Source organism: Hippichthys cyanospilos, chromosome 16 (assembly GCF_059441005.1).
Source record: "Hippichthys cyanospilos isolate Australia breed blue-spotted pipefish chromosome 16, RoL_Hcya_1.0, whole genome shotgun sequence".
Lineage (NCBI taxonomy): Eukaryota > Metazoa > Chordata > Actinopteri > Syngnathiformes > Syngnathidae > Hippichthys > Hippichthys cyanospilos.
In genome coordinates, this window is record NC_142384.1 from 4,621,342 (window position 1) to 4,642,862 (window position 21,521).

The window sequence follows — 21,521 nt, forward strand, 5'->3', positions numbered from 1 at the left end:
TTCTTGCATGCATCCTTTTTTGTTTGCTTCATTTTTCTTGTTTGCGTCGTTTTTCTTGTATGCTTATTTTTTGTTGTAAGCTTCCTTTTTCGTGTTAGCTTTTTTTTTTTCTCGTGTGCTTTTCTCTCGTAAGGAGTTTTGGTTTTTTGTTTTGCAATGACCTTTTTTGTTTCCATAGTTTTTTGTTAGCGTGATTTGCACTTCAGGGTCACTGTACAAATTACATAAAAACGTCAGTTATGAAAATTCCAATTTTGAAGTACGGAAGCATGGAGCTACCAATGTGAGGTAAACATTTCTGACCAGCAAATTCATTTGAACATACTTGCAAATATGTTCAAATGTATTCACAAATACAATCAAACATATTAACACATTTGTTTGAATGTTTTTAAACGATAATGGGGCAAAAGCAAAGCTGATATTGAGGTATTTCAGTAAAAATAAAAACACTAAAAAGAAACTTACTGTGAAACCATGACGGCATAAAACATGTGTCGACAGGGATTTATTTTTGATAATTTATGCGTTTTCTGTACAGAACACATATCGTACAAACGGACAAAAAATGATGGTAAACAAAATGGAAGCTATATCAAAAATAAAATTAAAAAAAAACTCACAAAAGCATTTTAAAGTGGCTTTTTAAATTACAATAAAAGCCACATTAATGAAACCCTAGTTTATTTTAGCTCTTCATCCCATTCAATATCTACATTTATATATATATTTTTTACCCTTCAACCAGCGCACGCTTTCCGCTTCATATCCCAGATGTGCAAGTAATACTGAAAACCAAAAGCAATTATTTTTACAGCGCCTTATTAGATTAGCTAGCACGCCCGCAAAACTAATAAGATCCAGAATAAAAGAATTCCTTAATGAAACTTTAGATTGCATATCATTGATATTTATAAAAGAAACAGAAAAGCGTTACTGTAAAGCCATGTTCGGGTGTAATTGCAAAAAAAAAAAAAAAATAGCTTTAAATAAGCAAAATTAAAGACACTAAGAATAAAAGTGGAAGGCACAATTCCCACATTAATCTGGATATGCAACAAAAACTATTACAATTCAAGCGCAATTATACTCAACCTAATAACATTCTGGCGGCAACAAATTGTAGTAACAGAAACGATTTACAAGGGGTGGAATTATTATTGCCGGCGATGAATCACGTCAAAAACACAAAAATCATAGCAAAATTACTTGACACAAACTTAAGATATTCTAAAATTACCTCGAGAATCGGGGCAGAAAAAAAACAAAACACTATTGTGTAAATATGATAAACCAATCAAAATAGGTGAATTTATCTTGCGATTTTTTTTTTAACGTCAAACAGTGGCAATTCTTCTTTGTGAGCGATGACGATATTTCCTCCCACTGCTATCGCACATTTTTTACTTGCTTTTAAAAAAACATTAACACAAAAATTTTACACTGCCGATCTTTAATCATGATGATCATAAAATTTGACAGTCGTGTTTGAAAAATTCCACAGTAAAAGTGGAATGACGCAGTGATACCGTCTAAATTGGTGGCAAAAAAAGGCTTCAAAATATTATGAGAATAAAGTCTCTTCAAAAAAAAAAAAATCATAATCCTAATAATCTTAATCACTGGCAAAACTAATTACAATTGTACCAAACAATTTGAAAAACAAGTGATATATTTTTGTGAATTATTTTTCCATTGTTTTGCTTTTTTTAATTGTGACTTTTTTGAAAAATTACACAATATTACATTTTCTATCCTTGAAACATTACAACTTATAACATTGCAATTTTTTTCATGTAATTATATTAACATGAAAATTGATAGCGCTGCTTCAATGGTGTCTTTTTTGTTAAAAAGTGGTACAATAGAGAATAAAGTCAATTTATTTATATGTGACTTCAAAGATAATATTATAGTAATAATAATAGTTAGTCATTAATGTTATTATAACTGACTTAAAGAACCAATTAAATTATTAAATAAAATCATTCAACAAGTTTATTTCTTGACATTAAGTCAAAAAATTTTCGTTCATTTTTTTCATACCAAAACAAGAAAAAGTTCGGTTTCTTAGCTTTACCTAATAAATGTAATTAAATTTAATGTCATTCCGATGAATTATTACTAATGTCATTATTATAGTTTAAAATTACTGTATTATTATAAATTGGAATGTTACGAAATGACATGGAGCTTAAATTATTTTTCTTGTGTAAAAAAATATGTCAAGAATAAAACATTTTTTTTTTCATTGTCAATAATATGACAATATTCTAATCAATGTGACCATTTTCTGTCATCATGTTGACATTTACATTCATTTGGTGTCACATTTTGACTTTACTCTCATAATATATTCTGCACAGGAGTGTGCAGATGGGGTGGACCAGAGTCCCCTCCCAAAAAAAAACAACAACAAAAAAATCTGCCCCTCCATTCAGCAAGCTATGCACGCCACTATTACTGTGCTCTATTACCTCACATTTAGTTATTAAATTAACGGATTAGGTTAACGTCAAAGTAAAGGAGCAATTCGCTCACCTATGGCCTTTATCCCCCCTCCCCTCCATATTACTGTAGAAAAAACAAACAAACAAAGACGCCTGCTCTCTAGTGGCTGGAAAGGAGACTGCAGGCCTCTAGTAGAAGATGGTGGAAGATCGGTCATCGTTGAAGGTGGGCCGGAGGTAGACCTCCATGGAGCGCTCACTGTGGGGAGAGCAAAGGGTGGGGGGTGGGGGCAATGAACGTCAACAATTAGGGAAATCCTTCGATTCTTTAACTAGCCTACATACGTAGCAGCCACAGCCCAAACCGTGGGCCTTCCCCAGCTTTCTACTTGTTAGCAAGCATGTAGCATCAAAATGTGAGAAAAAATAAAATCAACAAGCATGCAGGGGTGAGAACAAAAGAAACGAAAAAAATAACATCTGAAATGAGACGGAAGCAAAATGTTGCCCTGCAAAAACCTTGCAGCCAGACTGCCATTGAAGGAAGCAGGAAGTTGAGAGAGAGGGAAAAAAAAAAAAACAGGTAAGGCACTTGGCTGGCGGAATGGCATGACTGATTGGACTTACGGAGGTCCTGTTCCCTCAGAAGCGGGACAACTCTGGACCCAAACTGGAAGGTAAAGAGAACCTTTGCGTTGGAATGGTTCGCGCTTCTGCTTATGTTTCGTTCGTGACGATGAGAAAAGTACAGTGCAACACCAAAAATATATCTTATTTTCTCATACAGATGGAATAAAATGTATCCTTATGGGAAAGTTTGGAAATAAAATGCTCCTGGATCAGAATTTAGCCACCTAAAACACATGTGACTTCTTTCCCTCTGTAAAATCAGACCATGTTTTGGATCGTGACACCACCAGCAGGCCGCTGGTGGAATAGCAAGCATCCCTCATCAGGATAGTTGGGAAATATATTACTCAATACAAAATGTGTTTTTAAAACTGTTCCACAAATAATCTACTCATGATTTCAGTTCATCCGTTCAATTTTGTTCAATGAAAGCTTTAAAAACAACAACAGTTTTTGTGTTCTTTCTGTAATGCCATAAAATACCACAAGAGAGCAACAAACCCCCAATTATCATGACAGTATAATGTTTTTTAAAATAAACTGTTCCACAAATAACCTGACATTATTCTCAATTCCCTCTTTAAAGGTTTTTATTTTAAGAAGAATCTTTTCGTTTGAAAATGGTTTCATATTTTGTGCTCTCTCTGTAATGCCACAATATACCACAACATAGCATTAAAGCACCAATAATGAAAGTACTGATACAAGTATTTTTTTTTTTTGTTGCAGTTTTTTTTAAACTTCCACAAATAGTATTAAATGTAGGCAATGAATGGAGTCAGAGATAATAATCTTTGATACGACACATATTGAAAAAAACTAATGTTGACCAAAATAGTGGGTCGGTCCATTTTGATCCATAATTGAGTTATTTTTAACACAACTAATTGTAGAGAATATAAAAAAGTATTTGTGCAATTGGTCCTTTGTATCAATAACTACTCAAGGGCTGAGTGTTATTCGTTTTGAAAAAAAGTGGGATCAAACCACTCATATTAATAGTCTTTTTTTTTTCTTTTTAATATAATTCAAAGGTATTAACAAAATCTGCACAAGGTATCTCTAGTCATCAAGAGTTGAGTCCTCAAATGTACTAGTATCGGTCTGTAAAGAAGTGGTCTTGAACATTTCTAGCGCACCACTGTTGTGAAATTGTAATTATTATTTAGATTTTTTTTTGGTGGAATTTTATGTATAAAAAAAACTAGTGGTATTGGGTATTGATATCGGTATCGATTACTACTGAAGAGTTGAGTATTCACACTGGTATCAGTCTGGAAAAAAGTATATATATATATATATATATATATATATATATATATATATGCTTTTTATGACAGGTACATTTTGACCCTGGGACACATAATTTCCATGGTAATTCATCCACCTGAGGTTGCACTGTAACGTTCCAAACAGAAAAGGATGGAGGATTAAAAAAAAAGAAAAAATGCCAACACATCAAGCGTCACATGGTGCACATGCTATCTTCAAAATGGTTTGGAAGTTGTGTGTCATCATCCAAAACATGCCAAAAGATGCGCAACCAAACGCACACACACACACTTAAGTGCAGGGTCAAAGGTCACTGATGCATGCTGGGATAGGCGGCGGTTCAAAAATGAAACCTGATCCAAGTAGCGCTCGGGGAACGTGAGCACACAACAGATTTGCTGCCACACGGGACCATTTATTAATATATAGAGATATGTTTTATTTAGAATACCTTTTGTAAAAAGTCACCATACATTCAGGGTCAGCTTTTTTGTTCTTTTTTTTTTTTTTTTTGGATACACATTTTCTGATATCCCTCCACGGCATGCATACGATAAAACAACTACTCAGTCTTTTTTTTTGTACAAGGACAACAATTGCTTGGAGAAGAAAGAAAGAAAAAAGTACAGAGCCACTTGGGGAAGTACAATCCAGGAAAAACAAACAAAAAACAAACCACTGTCAGTGAGCTGCAGAGAAAATGGATAGAAAAGATGTCTGCTCAACTTCAACAAACTCACAGCGCTGATCCAAGACGGAGGATTTGCACAAAGAAGACCAAATTCTGAGTGTGCTCATCAAAAGAAGAATACAGTGCAATTTGGTGGGCAGACAGAAACAAGTCATATATAGATATAGAGAAGATAGATAAACGCTATATTCTTAAACCTCGCCTGCAGCCCCCCCTCCAAAGAAAAAAAAAGTGTTTCCAAAGGGGGTGAAGAAAAAGAAATGCAGTGTGAAAGGCATTGGACACAACTGCCAAGCCCCCCCTGATCCCCCCCGCCCCCAAAATACAGCGGATATATAATGTCTGTCTGCAAAAAACAATACCTCTTTTGTCAACACCGTCGTATCCATTTTTGCAAGACAGCATAATGAATTGCGTCACCCTTAAACATCACTGGAGAGGGCGGGATGCTCTCTACCGAGTACACTAGGATTTAGTAGAGTAGCTCCAATGAGTAAAAAGATACAGACCAAAACCCTAATGTCCACTACAGTGGACAGAAATGAATGGCTGGTTCTCAGGTTCGATCGTGATTAGTTTGAAACGTAATTACCTAAATTAAACAGTAGTAATCTAGAGCAGTGGTACCGCATTATTTTCATGAGAAGAAGCAAGCAGACCGAACCAATGTCTGAATCCATCCTTGTTCACAGAGGCATTAAGATGAGATTTACTTTAAGAATTCATCAAGTGCTCCAGTTTGGATTGAAATACTGCTTTTAATCAGGAAGGCCGTCATTTAGCTCTTCGCAATGTTCATGTTAACAAAGGTTATTACCGTCTTGGTTTCAGGAAAACAACTAGCAGATTGACCCAAAGTTTGAGTCCATCTTTGCTCACACTCACTAAGATTAAATTTATTTTGTGTTAAAATTTAGTGTGTAAAAAAATCGCCCTATCATCCAGTCACAAAAAAACTTCATTGTCTGTAATTCAAACGTGTCACTTGTTACGCCAACCACATGGTCGATCTGAACCAAGCATTATTTATTTTCCCAAACCAGGCAAAGCCGCAAATTAAAGAGGAATGAGCCACATGTGGCCCTGGAGCCGCAGTTTGCTGACCGGTGACCTAGATAGAAGCCATTGTAACATATAGGAAGGAGTTATTATGAATAGAAAGGGCACTTATGTTTGGCTTGAATGATGCTCTTTTCGTTTTGTTTTGTTTTTGCTAACGTTTACACTGGGGGTCCTTAAAAATTTTGCTTTCTAAAAGGGTTCCCAGACTCCAAAAAGTTTGCGAACCCATGAGCTAGAGTACTCAATTCATTTAGCACCAGCCATTCAGACACTCAAATTTGAAAAATTTATAAGTTAATACCTAGGATTGAATGTCGGGACTCTTAAAAACATGAAAATACATCTTTGGGATTGAATGAGTTAATTTGACCCACATGTGCTTTTTTTTTTCTTCTTTTAAATTCAAACTAAAGCCCGCACCACATCTTTTTGGCACTTGTACAGTACACAAACATATCCTTTTTGTAGCGCCACAAAAAAAAAAGAGACAAACCCGTGTACATGCACGGGGGAAGGGGGGCGGAGAAAATCATGATGAAAAAACAAAAGAAAACAAAAACAAAGCAGGCGAGCAAGGGCAGTGCGCCGGCAGGCGAGTGCCCTTGCTCAGAGTCCGTATCGCTGCACGCCGAGCAGGTAGGCCCCGCCCCGGCTCTCAACGCAATCCTCCACCCACCAACCGCTACTGTCCCAACAGCGACACCGCCAGGCAGCCAGCAGCACAGCAGCAGCAGCGGCACCAGCACCCAGGACGCACGCCAGGGAGGAAGAGAGGACAGAAAGCAGGGATGAGAGCGGCCTCGGGAGAGGAGGGGAGGCAGGGGGGAGGAAAGGAGGGGAGGCGGGGAGGCGGGGAGGCAGGGAGGGAGGGAGGGAGGGAGGGAGGGAGGGAGGGAGGGAGGGGGGAGGCCCCCGTGCTATCCGCAGCTGTCTGCGTCTGTCACAATGTGAGTTGTCACACAGTCGAAATCAATTTGCCATCAGGGCTGTCACTGTGGAACAAAGAGAGAAGGAAGCTTGCCAGGTCGGACACACTCAGAGAGAGAAATGGACAGAGACCGACAGGACAGGACACACGAGAAGGCAGGACGCTGTTGGGGACAATTTTCCTACAAACAGCGCCAAGCATGGACTTCAAGTTCACGCATTGCAAGAAGCTTTTTCCAAAGGGGAAATCGGGAAGTAAGCTCAGCTGCAGGGGATGCTATCTTAGCGTAAATTAGCATTTGCTTATTTTATTATTATTTTTTTTGGGACAGCATCTATGGGCTTGGAATCTGCGTACAGGCCAATAGAATGGGACCACGTGATCTTTGTTTTGTTGTCCATAGAGAAATAATATCCCGAAAACTCGTTTTTTTTTTAAACTGTATTATGAACCCCCATTTTGAGAGAAACTTTTGCGGCGTAATAAACAGTTGTATTCTATATTTCACTCTTCAAAACTGTGACTTTTGTAGAGAGTAGTGTAAATAATACACATTTTTTTGTGTTTTCACTAAGTGAACCCTCCAATTGGCCCATAACTAAATTTAGATCATTTTTATTATCAAATGTTGCAGTAAAAAAACAAAACAAAACATGAATTGACATCAATTCCATAATTGTAAAATCAACATCAAGTTACTAGGATTTCTGTTGAAAACTTTTAAAGGGATACTGATTAAGATTGAGGCTGTTTTTCATTAAAAAGGAATAAATTTCATGATTGTAAAGTTCAAAAACTTTCAAATAAATGTGTTCTTAACAGCCAATAGTATGTTTGAAATATAATTGTAGGTCTACTTATCATTAAATGATATTACATGGGAGGTGGCATTTTCCAGAGGCTGCTATGTTTGTTATGGCTACGGACAATGGTAAATGCAGCACCTCCTGATGTCCCCAATAAAAATTGGTCTAAAGCTTACACAGTGTCCCTTTAAGTGTAAAATTCTGATTCAATGTTTCAATGCAAGGATTTCACAAATGGAAGGACACAAATTCAATGGATGTAATTTAAATTCAAATAAAAATTCTAATTTCCTTTCTTATTGCACATTGGCGTATCCCTCAATAAAACAAAACAAAACAAACAAACAAAAAAAAAAACAATGACAGCAGACAGAAGTCCAGACTGACAAAGCAATGAGAGAAGGTTGTTGACAATCACAGGTTTTTTTTCCTCACAAAAACAACATCCATGATGACTGACTGCACAGTCAAAGGAACAGTGTTATTTCTGCATGAGTTTATAGTTGAAAGATTAGACTTTACAGTGACAGGTAAGAAGAAAAAAAAAGACATAAAATAAGAAGTGGATTTTCTCAGCTCCGATTCATCTTTTCAAGTTAATCCGGTGGGTCTAATAGTTGAAGTCATTTCATAAAAATGATCAATATCTAAAAAAGAACACTTGAGATTTAAAAAAAAAAGCGTTAGTGGTGTCTTGATTCAACATTGAGATGATAAAAATCGTATCGGATTCTACTAAACAACTACAATCTCATCTATCTAGTCCATTCCATCACCCACTTCTGTTCTTCACTGGGCTCTCCCCCACGTGACTAAAACAATCATGTGATCAAACAATCAGGGGGGCGAAGGAGCTAACAAAGTAGGAGACGTCAACGTTTGTTCATCTTGACTACTTCTCTTTGTGTTAATTGTATCACTTGATCAGGTCTCTTCTAACATTCCGTAACAAACAAATAAATACAAGTATATTTACCACCGATATTGTATCGGACACGTCTCAAGGCTGCAATACCGGAAGTGAACATGGTGTATGGGACACTAAAATGCATTCTATTTTTGGTAATTTTATACTGTTAATTTAGAAAACTCCATTCATATTTAATTCACAAATATAAACATTTATTCACTGAAAAAGAAAAGAAAAAAATGGGAAGCATAAGCTTTACTGAAACGTTACTAACTTTGATAGTGTTACATTTAATCATCTAAATTAAAAGAAATTCATGCATGCACATCTAAACTTACATTTCCTATTAATATGTAAGAACGTTTTTCACGTTTACCTTTAGTGAGTTCGAAAATTATTTCACTCGCCAAACAAAAACAGTAATTGCATAACTTACCAAAACCAATACAAAAAAAATCAGGTGTCATTTATGATCTTATTGATTTTTGTCAAACGATCCATTTTGCATGAGTAAAATGGACAAAGCTACTTTTAGGAAGTTAAACTTTTTGGTATGTCTGATAACCGATTTATTTAAAAATTGGTGAACAATTCATTTTAAAATTCCCGACCGGAAAAGACTTACCTTGTGGCAAAGCGGCCATCATAATCCTCAACCGCAGGCTGAAAGACGCATAGAAAAATAAAAAATGACGTTAGACTGCCACCAGGGGTCAGCAGATATCAAGAAAGCTCGAGCGCAAGCGAACATTGACAGATGCGTTGACCGACAGGCGACTTGTGAGGACTTGTATCCTACCTGAGTGCCAAAGGCGGCCATGCTGTAGGGCCTGGGCCGGGTCTGAGCCAGACTCTGCGCCAACAGGCGGGCGGTCAGGCCGTAGTCGGGCGTGGGCAGGGATTGGTCACTCTCCAAAAGGTTGCCCGTGCTGCTACTCTTCCCGTGATGCAGACTGGCCACACAGGAGGAGAAAAACCTCAGAGGATCGGTCGGCATTATTCAGACCAATAAACTGGCACTCTTTAGGATTATGTCTTCCACCCACTTGCTACATCAAACAGATATCTTTAAAAAGACACAGAGAGATATTCATGTGTCCAATGTAGTGGACATTAGATTTTGGTCTTAGATTGTTGGACAGATTGGAGGTAGCCTTCTAATTCCTGGCGTTCTCAGTGGAGGACATCCAGACCTTTCCGCTGATGTCTCATGTGCTTGGGTGGAAGGAAATTCACTTTGCTTTGTTTCTGAGACAAAATGGACACACAAAATGGACATAAATAAATAGACTGGGTCTATGGAGGATCTCACGAATTTAAACCAAGATGGATGGACGAGTAGTGATACCAGAAATTCGTATCGGGTCAATACCGGCTTCATTTTAAGCTATTGCGTATTTGGCTGGTATAAGTAGCCATCAATACACAAAACCAGATGCGATTAAAATGTACTCCTCGCCAGAAGGAGGCGGCATACTTCTGTGTATAATTCATAATTTCGTCTTTGTAGCTACTTTTTTTGGCCAATTTTGTAAATCCACCTGAAACAAAGCCGGTTCATTTGTGTCCACTGTTGTGTCAATTTTTGTCTCAGCAAGACAGCAAAGTGAACTGCATCCTTACCAAACACATGACATCATTGGAAAGGCCAGGATGTCCTCTGCTAAGCACATTAAGACTTAGTAGTACAGTATAGCTCAAATGAGTCAAAAGATTTAGACCAAAAACTAAAGTCCACAACAGTAGACACAAATTAATAGGGTGGTTCTCAGGACGATTTAGTTTCATTTGATAATTGACAAAAAAATGATGATGCAGATGATGATTCACAAATGTCAAAGACTATAACACCAACTAACGGCGGCGAAGACTTTTTCAATCTCTGATTTAAATGTCTTAAAACAAGGCCGGTATTGACCCGATATGGATACCTGGCATCGGTATTTGATTGTCCCATATTTGTGATATCCTCCTGAGACCCAGCCGACCCATTTGTATGTAGTATGGTATTGTGTCCATTTTGTCTCTTGACACCAAAAATACATTGCATTCCACCCAAACACATGAGACTTCACTGGAAAGGCCAGGGTGTCCTATACTGAGCCCACTAGGACAGAGAACGGTAAGGATCAAAAACTAATGTCCACTACAGTGGACACGAAATAGGCTGTGGGTCAAAACTACTAGAAGTAGTGGTACTTGGTGTTGGTCTTAAAAAAAAAAAAAAAAAGTACTATAACACATTTCTAACAAACATTTTCAATTAGTGTGCTTGTTGCTAGGCAGCTTTCAAAAGTGCCAGCCACATACATCAAAGCTGTCGAAATAAGGCAGGAAAAGAAGAACAAGTAGCTGGTAAAATATTGTCTTTTTTGGACTGTTTTCGGAGTCATTTTTGCCTACAGCGAATTTGGGAGGGCTTAAGTCAACCCAGGAATTTTGATAGGTACAGTTCTACCTGAAGCAGAGCAGCGACTATGTGAAAGATAGTAGCACAAAGCCAGGAGAAAAAAGCGAAGTGCCAGGAGCCTCTTTCACACTGTTGATTAACTCATTCAGTAGCAGCCTATTTTAAAGCCTTCTTACAAAAAATAAATAAATAAAAATGTATATAAATAGATACCTGGTATTGAATGTGTGGAATCCTCAAAAAAAAAGTAAAAATATATCTTTAGGAGTGAATGAGTTAAAACAAATTTACCCATTGTCATACATCTCCTTTATGTTCAAGTCATAGGCAAAAAGTGTGTGAGAGAGGCTGCTGACACCCAGCAGGTTAAAATACTCCAAAAACAACACCACTTGGATTATGACAGGTTTATTTCGATGCATTTTTGTGAATGACTCACTGCTCTGTATTTATTATAAACCACAAAATGAGATGCCCCCTCCCCACCCCCCCAAAAAAAAGTCTCCAACTGCGGTCCGAGGCGCCACTGCTTACTTCACTTTGAGTTTCTCGCTGTCGGTCTCGGGCAGCACTCGTGTGTAGGAGAAGGGAAACCAGCCGCGCCTGATGGGGGGGGGGGGGGCAAAAAAATCAAGTACATTTTTAGCAACGTGAACCAAAAAAAGTTTTGGTTTAAGTGCGGTAGAGGACGGGCGCTTTACATTTTGTTCTTCTCGTTCTCGCCGTAGTGCCAGCCGTCGCGAGCCTCGGGCACCAGCAGGGTGATGACGTCGCCCTCGGAGAAGCTGAGCAGGGTGCCGTTGTCGCCGGCGGCGTGCGAGAAGATGGCCTGCACGCGGGAGCGCCCGTTTTTCTCCAGGCCCGCCGCCATGGAGCTGGACCTGGGGAGGGTCCGGGTCTCACCTGAACAGACCATGTGATAGAAATGATTACGGTCCCACAATCTGCAAGGATGCTTTTGTTTTTCCATGGTGCTAAGTTTGGTATCTTCTATTCCTCGAACAGCTTCCGATCTTCACCTTGGTCTCAACTTCCAAAGGTCTTCTAAAAGTCTTGGTTTTGTCTCGGTCTTGATCTCAAAAAAGTCTTTCGTCTCGGATTTAATTCCAAAAGTCTCGATTTTGTCTCTGTCTCAATTTTTCCAAAGGCTTTGGTCTTGTCCTGGATTTCCAAATGTTTAAGTCTTGTCTTGGTCTCATCTTCTAAAAGTTTTGGTCTTATTTTTGTTTTGACTTGTAAAAGTCTCAGTTTTGTCCCGGATTTGTTTCAAAAAGTCTTGATTTTGTCTCTGTTTCAATATTTCCAAAGGATTTGGTCTTCTCTTGGTCTTGGCTTCCAAACATTTTGGTCTTGTCTTAGTCTCACCTTCAAAAGGATTTGGTCTTGTCTTGGTCTTGACTTCCAAAGGTTTTGACCTTGCCTCTGTTTTTACCGGTCTAAAAGTCTTGGTCTTATCCTCTAAAAGTCTTTGTTTTGTCTCTGTCTTGACCTCTAAAAATCTTGGTTTTGTCTCTGTCTTGACATCTAAAAATCTTGGTTTTGTCTGTCTCCATTTCCAAAAGTTTTGCTCATGTCGCAATCTCAATTGATTTCCGAAGGTTTTGGTCTTGTCTCAGTCACGACTTCCAAAGGTTTTGCTCATGTGTCAATCTTGAGTTCTCAAGGTTTTGATCTTGTCTCTGTCTCCACAACCAAAAGTCTTGGTCTTACCTCTTTCTCGATTTCCGAAGGTTTTGGTCTCGTCTCGGTCGCGACTTCCAAAAGTTTTTGATTTGATCTCAGTCTCGACTTCCAAAAGTCTTGGTTTTGCTTCAGTCTCGACTTCCAAAAGTCTTGGCTTTGCCTCAGTCTCAACTTCAAAAGTCTAGTTTTGCTAACGTCTCGGTCGATTTGGTCTCGACCACCACACTAGTTAATCCTTATTGATCGGTTCTATGCTACCCTGCTGGTTTAAAGGTTCGGCCTCTAACCCTGGGAAAGCTAATGGTAAGCCTCCACCATTGATCAAGGGTTAGTGGTAGGTTTTCATGCATAGAGTCGGACAAATGTTTTAGCGTCACGGCATAACTTACCCACTGGGTTCTTGTTCTTGGCGGGGCCTGGCCTGCGGACAGGGAGGGTGTTGGAGTAGACGTCGCTGACCTGTCTCTGAGGCTGGGCCTGGGACTGCACCTGCGCCTGGGTCTGTGGAGACGAAGGCCTGACTTGGGATAGGGTCCCTCCGTCTGTCCAGTATTCCTCACTGTGGACCCCTGTGGTCCCGTTGACCATGGACATGCCTTCCGGGCCCATCAGCCTCTGTGATGAACAAACAATGGCGTCAGCCTAACCCTCTATGACACAACCGTCACGTCAACTCACCGCCTGGTGCCCGAGTCCACTTCCCATGAAGACGGCCAGCTCGGGTGGAACCGGAAGGGGCTGGGCTCCGGGGATGGGGTCGGAGATCACCAGGTTGGATTTGGAAGTGTGCAGTGGGCTGGCGCCGCTCATGGTTGCCGAGCCCATCTGCTGGGCCAGGAGCACGGCTCTCTCAGGGAGCTTGTTGGGGTCTGAGCAGGCCTGTTGCCACACTGGGATCTTCTGAGTCAGAAGGTCTTTACCCTGGAAGAAAGGGGGTGCCATGAACTTCGTGATATAGACAGTGGTTCTCAAACTTGTCTCAATCATGCGAAATATTTTTTCAGCCCAATACCCCCTAAAAAACGAAGGTTTGTTGAAGGCCGGTTGTTGTTGAAGGTAGCAAAAGTGGTTTCACGTCAAGGATTCGCCACAGTCATTTCGGTTGTGAATCCTCGACAAATGTTCTTATGACACTCAAACCGTGGGAAGGTTTTTCTTCATCGCAAGGAAACATTTTTCCTTTCTTGACAAGGAAATTTGGAACATGTTCAACATTACAAGAAAAATTAAAATTGTTTACCAAATGTTCTTCATTCTTAAACTTCAAAAAAACGCAACAATTTTCAATATTTTGACTGGTTCTTCTTATCAAGTAGATTTTGAATATGTTCAAAATCGCAAGAAAGCATCTTCAGAACATTGAAAATTGCAAGAAAGTTTTGAACAAATGAAAACATTCGTTAATCATTACATCACTCAAACAGCTTTAATTTGTTTTTCTGCTCGTAAGGACATTTTTTAGCTGTTCAACATTGCGAGAAAATATTGAACTTATTAAAGCCGTTTTGAGAACATTTTTGTGAACGTTTACAACCTTAGAACCTTGATGAATAAACAGACATAATTATAACGTTTACAACCTTAGAACCTTGATGAATAAACAGACATAATTATGCCTTGAACTAGTTAAAATTCATAACCACTTTTGTAGTTGTATCGCGAGGCGTATTTTAGGCGTATTTTATACAGCAAAAAATAGATGTGTGTTTTGTTTGTGATTTCATCCGCCAGAAAATTGTGTCACAAATGAAAATATACAACTTACAATAATGAAGACATACAACGGTTTCACACAGGAGACACCACAACAGAATTTAGCAACGAGAGGTTTCACATTCCAATCAATTTGCTCTTAGTTTGAAAAGAAAACCTATGTTCATGTCATGGTGTTCAAAAGCATTTAAATGAAATTTCTTTAAAAATCTTTTGTAGCCTTCACATATGAAGAAAACTCCAAGCTCTAATCGAGAAATACGGCAGGCTTTTGTGGTGCGGCAGCCGCGTGACACAAAGAGAAAACCTTGGCAAAGACGGCAGTCACTGAAATAAACACTTAGGTCCACAAAGGTTTCTCCTCGCCGTGCATCCTTGACCCTTTGCACGCTTATAAAAACAGCCTGCGTGGGCCCCAGCGGCCCACGCTAGCAACTCACAGGCACACAGCTTTGCTCAACATTTTTTTTCTCGCACCGAACATTATTATCATTCTCTGCATTAATTGGTCCACCTTCTCCTGTCATTGGTATAAAACGCAGTTTGTTTTATTTTAGGTGGTCCCATCCGCATGCACGTCCCAATTACCTAATACATACATATATATATATATATATACACACAATAATATATATATATATATATATATATATATATATATATACATACATACATACATACATACATACATATATATATATATATATATATATACATATATATATACATATGTATATATATATATATGTATATATATATATATATATATATATATATATATATAGAGAGAGAGAGAGAGAGAGAGAGAGAGAGAGAGAGAGAGAGAGAGAGAGAGAGAGAGAGAGAGAGAGAGAGAGAGAGAGAGAGTCTGGACTCATTAAAAGAACAGAAAAAAACAGACAAACACATTTTGGGATTCAATGAGAATAATGAGAGAAGACTAATGCAAAGATGCCCAACAATTTCCGCCCACTAGCGATGCCCCGAGACACGTGCCACAGCTTCTTCACTTCAAATGTCAGCGGGCTAGATTTTGGAAAATCCACTCCAGCTTTGATTTGTATCCTGGTTGCCAAGCCTCCATTCGGCATTTGGGCCCAGTGCCCAAAAGTGCAACGGCGGATTTACGGCGGCAGACAAGCGCCGCCGCCATTGTCTAAAGTGGTAATGGCCTTTTGAATGAAGAGACCCCGATGAGCACTTTAAGCTAACGTGACTTTTAATTAGATGTTTCATGATGTGCATTGATAGCAGGTGGGTAGCCAAATATAAACACAAGAAACGACTCTTTGTGTGCTTTGTTTTCCTGCTTATTCCAAAAGTGACAAGAGGAAATGAGAAGTTAAACCGTGTATTGCTTTTGATGTCACTATAATTTACAGAGTTTAACTTATTTTCACACTCGGTTGGTTTTGTGAAAATGAAGAATGCAAAGCAAAAAATATGTGACGAGATTCATGTTAGCATTCTGGTTCTTATCCAGAATTCTAATTTTCATGTCTTAATATTGCCAATCATACGCATGTGCTGGTATTCCAGTCTGCCTGTCTCACAATCATGACGCAAAGGTTTTTTGACCACTTTAGTGTCATTATAATTTTGCACTATTTTAGTCAATGGATTGTATACTCCTGGTAGTGTCAGATATCGTGGTCTCAGTATTTTGCGTGTTTTTCCAGGAAAAATTAAAAATATTTCAAAATAAAAAATAATTTGAAAAATCCGCAAAAATGGAAAAAAATTGAAAAAGTAAATAAGTACATTATACAATACTGTATTCATCAAATAACTAAGTAATATTAGTTAGTAACTATGTTAAGAATTCTTCACGCGTTAGAGTTCGTGACGTTTGTTATCTTATTTTGAAATGCATGCTTTTAATTTGTTGGGTCACGTTGCATTTCCGTTTCCTGTTTTACTTCTCTGTGCGCCATTCAGCTCGTTATGGTGACGTAGTGAATGACAATGTAAGCTCATATTTATAGTTTATTATCATTTATGTTGATAACGCACGCTACTGCCTATGTTTAGTAAGCGATGAGTGTTTACTCTGTTTATGTGTTCGTTTGTGTAGAGGTTGCACTTTATAGTTAGTAGTTGTTGCTAACCCGCTAATGTCGGCTAAAAATACAGTACATTCATAGCTAAAAGTTCGGCAAGTATTTATATGTTAGTTGACTGGCTTTAACATTGTTGTTGGTTTATTATTCAACAGATACTACATGATACACCATACATGAGCCAAAATAAATGTGAAGTTCAACGTGATGACTTGCGTCTGAGTCAGTCACTGAGGCTTGGTGCAGACAACCAGTCCTGAGAAGAAATTCTCAACAAACTAAGTAATTAGTTATTAAATGATTATACAATAATGTTAATAAGGATAATGTAATGTTAAATTAAGAAAGGAAATAAAATACGCAAAAAATACCAAAAAAAAAAAGATTGTTTATGGTTACTGCGGCTATATTGGGGCGTACATAGAAATCTAGGAACTGATCTAGGATCTAGGAATCTAGGAACCCTACTTCGCAGGTTTCAGACTTTGCGGGGGGGGTTGACACCCCCCATTAACCGTGAAGTATACCTACTGACTCACGTAAGCTACCTTAGTAATTATTCATGTGCTTAGTAGAGAACATCCTGGCCTATCCAATGATGTCTCATGTGTTTGGATGGGATGCTATTCGCTTTGTGTCGCTTTGTATCGTTGTGCTGAGACACAAATGGACAAAAGCACACAACAGTGACCACAATAAAAATACTGGACCTCGGAAGGAAATCCTGCATTCAATCAATCCCGCTGTAATATCTGTGTCTTCAGTATTGCTTTAAAAGGTGGAGCCTGTTTCAGTGAGTGACATGGGTGGCGACGAATGAAAGCGGAGTGTAGATGGCCTACCTTGCCATGGTAGGCGCTGCTGTTTTTGGCCACGGCGCACTGGCGGTCCACCAGGAAGCAGTACCTTCGACGCTCCTCGGACAAGGCCGTCTTGTAACCCTCGGCGATGAAGCTGTCCAGCTCAGTCTGCTTACTGCTGATGGTCTCCACGAACTGCGTGGGGAGTGGGCGCGGGCGGGGCGCAAACACATGATAACGCGTCAGTGCAGCCGAGAGGACAACGAGCGCAGCCTGTCGTCACAAATAATTAGAAGGCTTTAACGGAAAGTAATAGCCGGTATATAGCAGAACAGCCTCTTCGTTAACTGTTCTTTTAATAAACAAATAGATGCATATCCGCATCAAAACCAACTTACTTGCAGGTTTACGTCAAGGGTAACAGAATATTAAGATCTTTCATGAAATGATGACTTTTTGTCAAGTACTGTTAAATCTGAACATTGCGAGTTTTCACTTGAAGATTGGTAAGCAAGCCGTTGCCGATTCTCAGTAAAAAGCACGCTGTGTCTTTAAGGCGGGAAGAGAGCATGTGAGCAACACCCTGTTGTACCTTTGTTTTTGCCCTAAAAATAGTACATGCACATCAAGTTCACGGCAAGACCCCCCGAAAGGTCAGTGGTGCTGATGTGTCTCTCCAAGAGTCACGCAGTCACCAATTTTCAGGAGATGGTATTTTGCCGGTTTTGTTTGGGTCTTGATTGATTTAAGATATGTGAAATACTTTTGCAAGAAATGACCCCCTAATCATCACAAAACATTTTTGGATGTTAAAAAAAAAAAAAAAAAAATCCAGAGTGCTGTGCTACCCATGTCCGATTTATTAAAACGCTTTGTTCACTTTATTCAGCAACTCTAGACAATAGATGGTGTAATGGCAACGGTTATTTTTGACAATTTAGCAACAACCTGATTTATGTTCCAATCAATTTACTCTCAATCTGAATATATATATATATATATATATATATATATATATATATATATATATATATATATACACACACACACACACACACACACATATGTATATATTTGTGTACACAATCCAATTCTTCTCAAATAGTGTGTGTGGGGGGTGACCCCTGTATGAGAAGTGTAGTTGCAATAAAATACACATTTTCATCAGTTTTTTTTTTTTAAGTTTCAAACACTTTGAAGCACCTGGTTATTTTTTCTGTTTTAGACTAAGCCGTAACCTGTATAAACAAAAAATAATTAACAGTTGTTGAAAGAGGATTTATATTGCTTTTTTCTTATGTTAATGTAAAAAACGATACAGGTTTAGATATACTTACACAATTTCGTTAGATAATCATGTTGTTTCTAGTCAGCGAGTAAAGGAGGAGGATGGGGGGGGGGGTTGGCATGAAAAGTTTTCCCTCTCCGAGGAGAGGCTTGGCAAAATATAATTGAGAAGCAATGAATAATAAAAAGGTATGCACACTTAAAAAGGTATGCACACTTGTGCAATGAGAAGATCTGGCTCTTATTTTATTAAATCAATTAAGCTTTACTCAAGCTGTATAAGGTTATTGCTCACAATAATGGTGAAAAAAAATGCTGCGATGATTCATCTTGGCCTCGTTTTATAAACAAAAAAAAACATTATTATACCAGCTGTAATTAACTGCACCAATCCTTAAAAAAAAAAAAAAAAAACAACAACAACAACAAAAAGGGCTTTTTACAGTGCATAACTCCCAGAAAGCTTTGTGATCTAAACGCTATGGACTGAACACGAACAATAGCCTTTTTCCAAACGACGAGCGCCAAAGTGCGCAGTGACGGGATGACGAATTAAGTTTGCTCCCGAGAGCCACCTGACCCTCTTCCGCTCTTGCTTGACACGTCACAATCAAATGAAAAGCTTCCCTTCTGCTTCACATCCGGGCCTGCGATTGTAGCAGTCACAGCAGCTTATGAAACGCTACGGTAAAGCTGACAAGTTGAAAATCTTTCACCGCTCGTTTTTTTTTCCACCTTTCTCAGATTTTATTCATCTTTCGTGCGAAAGCACTTTTCTACTTTATGATTCACACAAGAGTGGAAAAAGTGAAAAATATGCCATGGTGGGCACATTTAACAGCAGTCACCAATGAGGTCGCATCAAAAAAAAAAAAAAAAGACGGCACTATTAAAATTATCGCAGCTCTGGAGACGACCTTCTCTTCTTTTCCTACTTTTTTTCTACATTGTCTATTCTCTCACTCTTTCACAAAAAAGGTAGGGTTCAATAATAATCCCTTTGTCGTTAGAAAAAAAAAAAAAGCAGCGAGTCCTGTTCCTCAGAGCATTCTTCAGGGCATTGAAGTAGCCTGAGACAATTAGCAACGCGGGAAAAGCCCGGCTAGAGACACAGGCCGCTATTATAAAGACGCGGCCTCGGGTTACATCCCAGCTAGGATATCTTGTCACTCAAAAGGTCGCCAACAGACGAAAAAAGGGACCTGTTCCACGTCCACGATTCTGTAAGGACACCATGCTAAATTGACGGAAAACGCAGTAATTTTAGTTAAAATGCTGAGTTGAAAGCATACTACTAAGAAGTGTCGGACAAAAGGCTACTAATTAGATATTAATTTTTTTTTTCACCTCATCAAATCCCATCTTAAATTGTAGATGTGCTTGTTACAACTATCCATCCGACTCGTTTATGAACTCGTACTTATTCGTCTTTATAAAGTCCAGCCATTGAATCCAAGGCTTGAGATAAGTACCATATTTCTTCAATGAGCCACGCATTTTTGCAACGTTCTGTGCAAATGCTCTAAAAAGGATGTATACAATATCCAATTATATATACAGTATAATCATTTTAATCCTTGTTAATGATATGTGAATTATTTCACATTTGTTATTCAATAAAGATATGAGGAAAAAAACATCTGTCTTTTTGAGTTATGCAGTTATAAGTCGACCCGCCCCATACCCAATTTGGGGTTTGAAAATTAGTTAAATAAAAACCTCGACTTGTAATCTAAGAAATACGGTCGTTCTGCATCGCTACTTGTGTAACTTTTGGTCTGTGCAAGTAACTTGCAAAAAAACAAAAACAAAAAACAAAACAAAAACCCACTACAATTTCCAAAATTTGCTCCATAATAGAAGTCAATGACTCACAAAAGTGCTATGCAAATTTTTTTTTAGCCTTGCACTATGATTTTGTTCAAATATTCTTCACTCATTCAATCCCAAAGGCATATTTTTACGTTTTTCAAAGGTCCAAACATTTAATATCAGAAACTTATCTATATATGATTGCAATTTTTTCAAATTTTCAATACAGAGAGTCTAACAATTCATTTCTAATTCATATTACCATTAATTATTTAATCACATTTTTTTTATAAGATTAAGGAATTAATATTCGAATTAAGCGCCACAGTAATGTATTACTTGAGGTAAATGAATACTCAAATAATCAATTAAATTAAGTAGTTAGATACTAAAGTATTTAAAGTAATACATTACTTACCCGTTTATTTATTTAGTACCAGCCATTAAAGAACCCTTCAAACGTTTGAAAAAGTTGAAAAGAAGAAAAAAAGCTGGGATTCTTAATTCTAAATTCTTAAAAAAAAAAAAAAAAAAAAGAAGTAAAAATATGTCTTTGGGATTGAATGCTTTACGTGTTTAATTTTTTTTCCCAAAGCGGAAGTGGTAAAGGTGCATTCAAAAGTTCAGTAGTACTGCAAAATAATTCCTTTTTCCTTTTTTTTTTTTTAGCTGTTGTTTTTGAAACAGAATTTGCCCGGCGGACTAATAAGGGAACTCCGAGCTTCCGCAACAACTTTTCTTGCGGGAATTCAAACGCCTTCCCCGGCACCTTGAAGCGTCTTTTCCTTCATCATCGACGCTCTTTGGAGTCAAAAGAAGTGCCGTGAAAACGCTCTGGGACACACAAACATATAAATAAATAAATAAATACAAAAGCCGCTGTGCCGACATCTCAGGCAAATCTTTTCTTTTTCTTCTTCATCTGAAGGTTATTGAATGCATCGCCGCACAAGTGCACACTTCTTTTTTCTCCAATAAATCGACCAAGCTCTTTGCAGCAGCAACCT

At 38.2% G+C, this 21,521-nt stretch overlaps 1 protein-coding gene across 5 annotated transcripts in view; it reads right to left on the reverse strand.

Moving 5' to 3' along the window:
* Positions 1–491: 491 nt before the first annotated feature.
* Positions 492–21,521, reverse strand: part of baiap2a (BAR/IMD domain containing adaptor protein 2a) — a 73,046-nt gene continuing 52,016 nt past the window's right edge. Inside the window, exons 7-15 of one of the 5 annotated variants that reach the window (XM_088436261.1) lie at positions 17,458–17,610; positions 13,521–13,763; positions 13,232–13,457; positions 11,861–12,062; positions 11,694–11,762; positions 9,549–9,702; positions 9,375–9,412; positions 3,078–3,120; positions 492–2,709 (exon numbers count right to left, since the gene is read on the reverse strand). In XM_088436261.1, coding sequence (XP_088292387.1) covers positions 3,093–3,120; positions 9,375–9,412; positions 9,549–9,702; positions 11,694–11,762; positions 11,861–12,062; positions 13,232–13,457; positions 13,521–13,763; positions 17,458–17,610 — 1,113 coding nt within the window. In that variant the 3' untranslated portion in view covers positions 492–2,709; positions 3,078–3,092. The other 4 variants (XM_088436259.1, XM_088436257.1, XM_088436260.1 and 1 more) reach the window with 4 other exon arrangements.